Source organism: Mustela erminea, chromosome 6 (assembly GCF_009829155.1).
Source record: "Mustela erminea isolate mMusErm1 chromosome 6, mMusErm1.Pri, whole genome shotgun sequence".
In the NCBI taxonomy this organism is placed as follows: domain Eukaryota; kingdom Metazoa; phylum Chordata; class Mammalia; order Carnivora; family Mustelidae; genus Mustela; species Mustela erminea.
The window spans coordinates 91985598-91993814 of NC_045619.1; the positions used below are offsets into that span (position 1 = coordinate 91985598).

General features: G+C 37.8%; 1 protein-coding gene across 1 annotated transcript; it reads left to right on the forward strand.

Annotated features, from left to right (window-relative positions):
• Window positions 1–935: 935 nt before the first annotated feature.
• On the forward strand, window positions 936–1862 carry LOC116592491 (olfactory receptor 6C4). Its single transcript, XM_032345679.1, has one exon. It carries the CDS (start codon window positions 936–938, stop codon window positions 1860–1862), a length of 927 nt encoding a protein of 308 aa, XP_032201570.1.
• The last annotated feature ends 6355 nt before the right edge of the window (window positions 1863–8217 follow it).

Consider the following 8217-nt stretch of genomic DNA (forward strand, 5'->3'; position numbering starts at 1 on the left):
TTCCGCTCAGGTTGTGATGCCAGGATCCTGGGATCATGTCTTGGATAGGGTTCCTTGCTTGGCAGGGAGCCTGTTTCTCCCTCTACCTGCTCTGCCTGCCACTCCCCCTGCTTGTGCTCTCTCTCTCTCGACAAATAAATAAATAAAATCTTTTAAAAAAGAAAGGACTTTGAACATGGCAGAAAAACATATAAGAAAATGCTAATTATTATGATTTATGGATACCACTGCCTTGTTCATATAGTCAAAAATGCTCACAATATGAGATCATACTGAACCAAAGATCTTAAAAGCCTGCAACAAATTTGTGCTTCCAAAGAATAGGGGCACAGAAAAATCATTTATGCTTCAAAACCTATAACTGTATTCATGTGAAGTATGTCCTAATGGTTGCTGAAACGAGGAAGTCAGAGATTTGGACAATAATGGAGATGAGGATCTATGGCAGACAGCCAGTGAAACGCCAAATACTACAGGGAAGGGGGAAGAGCACAACAAGGGGAAAGAGAAGCACAGAAAACAGAATCTGATAGAAATAGTTCCACAAAGAAAACAGAAGTGTGAGAAATTAATAGAGTCAGAGAAAAGTGCTTAAATATTCAGATTTTGTAAACATTTTGGGATTAAAGGATAGATTCAAAATGTTATTCTTCTGTGGAAAAAAAAATTGAGTAATTATTCTTTAACAGAGTCTGGTAAGTGTCCAGGAATATATCAACTTGGGGAATTAAAAAGACTTTAGGAAAAAGGGCTTTCACAGAAGTTAACTGGGCCTCCATGGAGCAAAGGCCAGTGCAAACTGATGCTAGTTTAGGTCAACTGCATAGAGAGGAATATATGACGTGACTCATTAGGATCAGCTTTGTTTCTCCTACCCTGAGAAACTTGAGTTTTCATCACTCACCTCTCTCCTTCAGATCTCCTAAAGATCAACTATGAAAAACAGGACGTTGACTGAATTTATTCTGTTGGGCTTCACAAATCAACCTGAGGTCCAGGCTGTGATATTCATCTTCCTGTTCCTCACCTACATATTAAGTGTCCTAGGAAATCTGACTATCATCATTCTCACTCTAGTAGACCCTCACCTCCAGACCCCCATGTATTTCTTCCTCCGGAATTTCTCCTTCTTAGAAGTTTCCTTCACATCCATTTTTATTCCCAGATTTCTGACCAGCGTGACAACAGGAAATAAAGTCATCAGTTTTTCTGGATGCTTGATTCAGTATTTTTTTGCTATATTTCTTGGAGCAACAGAGTTTTACCTCTTGGCTTCTATGTCCTATGACCGCTATGTTGCCATCTGCAAACCCCTGCATTACCTGACCATCATGAGCAACAGGGTCTGCATACAACTCGTGTTCTGCTCCTGGCTGGGGGGATTCCTAGCTATCTTACCCCCAATCATCCTGATGAGCCAGGTAGATTTCTGTGCTTCCAATGTTCTGAATCACTATTACTGTGACTATGGGCCCCTTCTGGAGCTGGCCTGCTCAGACACAAGACTCCTAGAAGTGATGGTCATCTTCCTGGCAGTTGTGACTCTGGTGGTTACTCTGCTGCTGGTGACTTTTTCTTATACATACATTATCAGGACCATTTTGAGGATCCCTTCTGCCCAGCAAAGGACAAAGGCTTTTTCTACTTGTTCCTCCCACATGATTGTCATCTCCCTCTCCTATGGCAGCTGCATGTTTATGTACATCAATCCCTCTGCAAAAGAAGAAGGTGCCTTCAACAAAGGAATAGCTGTGCTCATTACCTCAATTACTCCCTTGTTAAACCCCTTCATTTATACTCTAAGAAATCAGCAAGTGAAGCAAGCATTCAAGGACACCATCAAAAAGATTGTGAAGCTTTAAAACACAATACATTTCCATGAAAAGTATCTTGCACATACTAAATATGTACTAAGTGTCTACTATGTCTCAGATGCTGAACTGGCTCTTGAGGATAAAAATAGGAATGACATAGGTCCTAAGTTCAAGGAATCTGCAGCATGGAATGGCAGAAAGGTGTTAAACTGTAAATTTATGTAGTAAGTTTACCAAAAATAAAAGAAAAGGTAAGTGCTATTAGAGAGCAAGAATGAGAATCCATAAAAAGAACAGCTGGAGGGAGTTAATTATTTTCCAGAAATGACCTGAAATGTAAAAGGCAAAAGATATTGCTTATTTAGAAGAGTGGAAGGATAAGAATTTAGAATGAGAAGAAGGGACCATCATGAAGGTATTATTTAATTACAAACTCCAGAGTCAGTGGACATTGGTGAGTCAAGAGAAGTTTTGAGGAAAGAAGTTATATCCTCAGCATTATTTTGAAGGAAATCTGGCATTGGCATTGCTCTTCCTCAGTAATCCCTGGAGAGTATGTTTTGGACAAAGTGTGAATAATTTTTATTCTTCTCCCCTTTGTCATTCACCTTTCAATTGTAGCCATTACAAATTTCATTCCTCCCTAAAGGAAAATAAAAAGGGTATACATTTGATCCACATTTCTCCAAATGAGGTGAAAATCCCCCAAGACTTTTCAACTTACATTTTCTAGAAGCTGTGGTTAGAAGAGTCTTCTAGAGCCAGGGTTGAAAGCCTCCCTCTTCTAGACAAAATCTATTGTTGCTTTTCTGGCTGGGTTCTTTTTAGGTTAATGGCTGAGATCTCCCACGCTCTCTCTTTGGTAGTTTCTGGTGATTTCTTTTTCTATTGTAATTTTATTTTCATCTGCTTGTTTACTTTTGTTAGATATTAGAAAGGACAATTTTTTTCATTTTTTTATTATGTTATGTTAGTCACCATACAGTAAATCATTAGTTTTTGATGTATTGTTCCATGATTCATTCTTTACATATAATACCCAGTGCTCCATACAATCTGTGCCCTCTTTAATACCCATCACCAGGTTCACCCATCCCACCTGTCTTTTAAAACCCTCAGTTTGTTTCCCAGAGTCCATAATCTCTCATGGTTCATCTCCCCATCCCATTTATCTCCCTTCATTTTTTCCTTCACTCTCCTAATGTCTTCCATGTTATTCCTTATGTTCCACAAATAAGTGAAACCATATGATAACTGACTCTCTGCTTGACTTGTTTCACTGAGCATAACCTCCTCCAGTTCCATCCATGTTGATGCAAAATTTGGGTGTTCATCCTTTCTGATGACTGAGTAATATTCCATTCTGTATACGGACCACATCTTCTTTATCCATTTTTCTGCTGAAGGGCATCTCAGTTCTTTCAAAAGTTTGGCTATTGTGGACATTGCTGCTATGAACATTGGGGTGCATATGGCCATTCTTTTCACTACATCTGTATCTTTGGGGTAAATACCAAGTAGTGCGATTGCTCGGTCACAGGGTAGCTCTATTTTTAATTTTTTGAGGAACTTCCATACTGTTTTCCAAAGTGGCTGCACCAACTTCCATTCCCACCAACAGTGTAAGAGGGTTCCCCTTTCTCTACAACCTCTCCAACACTTGTTTTTTCTTGCCTTATCAGTTTTTGCCATTCTAACTAGTATAAGGTTGTATCTCAATGTGGTTTTGATTTGAATTTCCCTGATGGCAAGAAAGGACAAATTCCATAATATTATTCCATTCTTTTAACTTTTCCCAAGTTTCTGTTTTTGTTTATAACATAAGCCATGGATGCCTGTTTCATAAACTGAAAATGAATAAAAAGTATTAATATGGATTTATATTTGGAATGTTCCAAATTATGAGTTTTAGCAACCAAATGGGAATAGACTACCCTAGCAAGAACTCTACACATAGATTCAAGGTCACAACAGCTTGAATATGAACTGGTGGTGGTAGGGTCTCAACTTCAAAGGAACTGAAAACATTTTTTGGAATGCTGAGTACTTGAATGCCATACCATTCATTCGTAGGGATTCATTCATAGCTTAGTAATATCCTAATGCACGCAGATCATTCATTACCATTTGAGGTAAAAGTAGAACATCACCTGGTGTGTTCACATGTTTTATATGTGGTAATATTGTTGAGTGGAATGACGCTTCTTGGACATTTAAGAAACAAACTGTATTGGACTGGTTATGAGAGAAAATTCCCAGAATCACAGAAAATATTGAAGACTGCATGGTATTTAGAATAAAAAGTCTTATATGTAAAGCTGTTGCTATTGTGAATATCTGGGTTTCATGGTGGTTAAGCTAGCGATTAGTAATGATTTTTAATTTATTACAAATTATCATGGAACACCATCAAAAAGACATAACCCCGGCGACTGACTGGTGAGCTGAACCTGGTACTCGGAGGCTCCTTCTCCTACCCTTGGAATGTGGTTCCCCTTGCCTTTCCCACTACCAGGGGCTGCTCCAAGGACACAGCCTTGAGATGTGGTGTTGACAACACCTGCACCACATACGTGACTGAATCCAGTTAGGGCCTCTTTATAAACTCTTAAGATGCAGCAGGCGGGTGCAGGGATTCATTCGTCTCACTGATGCCCAAGACAAGCCTTGTAAGTAAGTTCCCCTTGCTTATTAAAAGTGCCACCTCACCACCTGGAGTGGTCTCTCTTTTTCTTCCATCTCTCCCTTCACTCTGAGTACAGAGGCTGGTTTTGGATTTCACCTGGGAAGCTCCCAAGAGGGCACAAACCAACAAATACTCACTGAGCTATCAACTCACATAGAAATGTTCTTAAATAGCCACATTTCAATCATTAGGTTCATGCAAATCCACATTTCTACCAGAATCTATGATGAAGTGGAACACAATGCCATATAGTGGTCAAAAATATAGGCATTAGTTCAAATTCTAGATTCTCAACCCTCGACTAGAATTGCCTTGGGATTGTTACTAGACCTCAATAAGGCTTACTTTTCTCCAACTCTAAAATGTGGATAATAATCATGTCTATTATATACAATATTTTTGAGCATTAAATGAGAAAATAAGTGTAAAACATTTTAAAAGCAAATACTCAGTGTTTCATAAGTGATACCCATTATAACAATATGAACAATATCCTTCTCAAGAAACTGCAGCTTAATTAGTAAGAATAGATATTAAATTGATTGGTTTAATATAATGGGACTATAAACATGTTGGTCATTCTACTTGAAATCCCTCTGAAGCAAGGCCAGCTCATTTACATCTCTCTTATGGCCAGCTAAATCCTTCGGTAGACAGATTGACTTATCCACACTTGACACAAAGCCAGTCAGAACATTTGGCAGGAGATTATTAGAACTCACTATGTCAACTCCGTGTGCTCTGGAGATCTCTAAGTATGCTGAGAAAAAGAAGAAGGGTACTTGGTGTAAGGCGAAGTTTAAGAACACAAAGCAGGGCTTCACCCAGCCTTCATAATATAAGCATTTAGAAATTAATTTGAAAAGGAACATATCACCCTTTAAATAAGCTTATCAAAGGAAAAAAAAAAAAAAGACAGGTCATGCTCTTCTGAAACTGTTCACTAAACTGGCTTTATGCTAGCCCATATTTGGAATGTAATCCAAGTCATAGATCAGCAAAGGAATGAGTTTAATGATTCTGTGGCTGAACCTTTGGAATGTTCAATTTCTAAATGTCTGAGTTGGTGGGCTTTATCCCTCTTGTCACCACTGTAGACAAGAATCAAAAGAAGGACACTAGGAGACTCAGTCAGTTGAGCATCTGACTCTTGGTTTCGGTTCAGGTCATGATCTCAGGATAGTGAGACTGAGTCCTGTGTCAGGCTCTGCACTGAGCATGGAGTCTGCTTGGGATTCTCTCTCCCTCTCTCTTTGCCACTCCACCACCCTGCTCTCACATGCACACTCTCTCACTCTCTCTAAGACAAAATAAAAACATGTGTGCCTGGGTGGCCTCTTTGGTTAAGCAACTGCCTTTGGCTCAGGTCATGATCCCAGGGTGCTGGGATCAGGCCCCACATTGCACTCCTTGCTCACTGGAGAGTCTGCTTCTCTCCTGCCTCCCACTCCCCTTGCTTGTGCCTCTTTGCACTCTCTGCCTCTTTCCTCTGTCAAATAAATAAAATCTTTTTAAGAATAAAATTTAATTCAACTTAATTTAATTTAAATTTAAATTGTTTTTTTAAAAAGTAAAAAGAAACAGGTTTTTTTTTTTAGCTACCAGCATTCTCAGGATAGCATTAGAGCTTTGCTAGAGTGAAGAGATAATAAAAACAAGGACTGCCACACTTCAGCAGTGGTTCCTTTATCCTCTCTCCCTATATCCCCAGAGATTACAGACTACAGATTATGAATCAAAACCAGTAGCATTCTCCCAATGCTGCTCCTTGAAAAACATTTAAAATAAAATTCATGCAGCACCTGGGTGGCTCAATTGGTTAAGAGCCTGACTTGATTTTGGTTCAGGTCATGATATCAGAGTCATGAGATCAAGCCCCACATCCAGCTCCATGCCAAGTGTGGAGTCTGCCTAAGATTCTCTCTCTTCCTCTGCCCCTACCCTACTTTGGGCATGTGCACATATATGAGCTCTCTCTCCCTCTCTCTCTCTCTTTCTCTCTCTCTCTCTCTCTCTCACACACACACACACACACACACATACACACACACACACACATACACACACATAAATAAAAAGAAAAGAAAATTCAAAAGAAAAAAAGAGCCTTTTTTAAGATGGCAGTTTGGGTGAAAAGAGTTCTGTAACAACTTGGGCTATCTGACCTGAGGATCATCTTTGTTATTTCTTTAAATTATCTAGAAGGTCATAAACCAGGGCTTAAGCTTCTGTTTGTATGCATCACTAGACAGTAGATCTAAAGCTATACAGAGGTTATGAGTTCAGAAGCCAAAATAACCACCCATTTTAAGAATATATCTGCCGAGGAAGAGGGGCATGATTACAAGCTAAATAGCATATGATGCAATGAAGAATTATTGGAACAAAAAACAGCAAGAATTTAAAATAAGTATAATTTGGGGCACCTAAGTGGCTTAGCCGGGTGAGCATCTGCCTTTGTCTCAGGTCATGATCTCAGGGTCCTGGGATTGAGTCCAACCCCCATGTCAGGTTCCCACTCAGCAGGGAGTCTGCTTCTCTGTCCCCCTCTGCCTTTTCCCCCAGTCATCCTTTCTCTTGCTCAAGCTCTCTCTCTCTCTCTTTCAAATAAATAAAATCTTTTTAAAAATAATAAAATAAGTATAATTTCCTCAAAAAGACAAGAATGATATTATCAAAATGAAAGACAAAGCATTATAAAAAGAGCCAGACAAAAATAGTGCTGAAAAACACAATAAATGAAACAAAGAATAAAACAATGAGGTTAATAAAATCAAAACAAAAATGGTGAGCTAGATAAGCTCTGATGTGGTCTCCCAAAAAGCAACAGAAAACAATAAAGAGATTAGATACAAAATAGATAGATAGATAGGAACCAAAAGACAAGTGTAGCTACTGAAATAAATTTATATAATGAGAGTTACAGGTAATGAGAAGGTGGGGAGAAAAGGAAATAATAATATATTTCTTATAATAGAAAAGGACAGATATTCCTAAGTATCCTGAAATGGAACTGATAAAACATACACGTTAAGAAACCAGACATTTAAATGTGATAATAAGATAAAAGAACACCTCAAACAGCTTGCCACACAAAAACCGAATATGAAACACTTAAAAAAATACTCAAATAAGAGGTTAAATAAACTCAGAATGATGCAAATAGTATGAAACCAAAAAATGATATTATAATTTATATTAATCATATAAAGTATATTTTTATTTTTTTATTTTTTATTATGTTCAGTTAGTCAGCATATAGTACATCATTGGTTTTTGATGTAGTGTTCAACAATTCATTAGTTGTGCATAACACCCAGCACCCAAGATCTATAAAGAACTTATCAAACTCAACATCCAAAAAAACATTTTTATCTTTTTAAAAAGTACAAAAGAAAGAAAATCTATATCCATAACCAAAACTAAAATTCTAGAAAACATGTACATGATGGGTTGTGAAGAAAGACCAAAAAAATACAAAAAGATAATATATTTGTTGTGATCCAAAAAGAAATAGAAATGTGTATGTTTAAGAAATCAGTAGATGGAAATGAGCACGGATGAATCTTAAAACATCCATGCTAAGAATGAAGTAGAATTTATAACTTTTACATAAACAAACTAAGAAATATCCCTCCATCCCTCCAGTGACAGATAGGAAATAGTTAAAAAGTAATAACAAAATTAAAGGAATAAGAACAAGATGGCTGATATCAG

Excerpts from the sequence above, each read along its gene's own strand:
- LOC116592491 (XM_032345679.1), top strand. The coding sequence starts at position 936 with ATGAAAAACAGGACGTTGACTGAATTTATTCTGTTGGGCTTCACAAAT.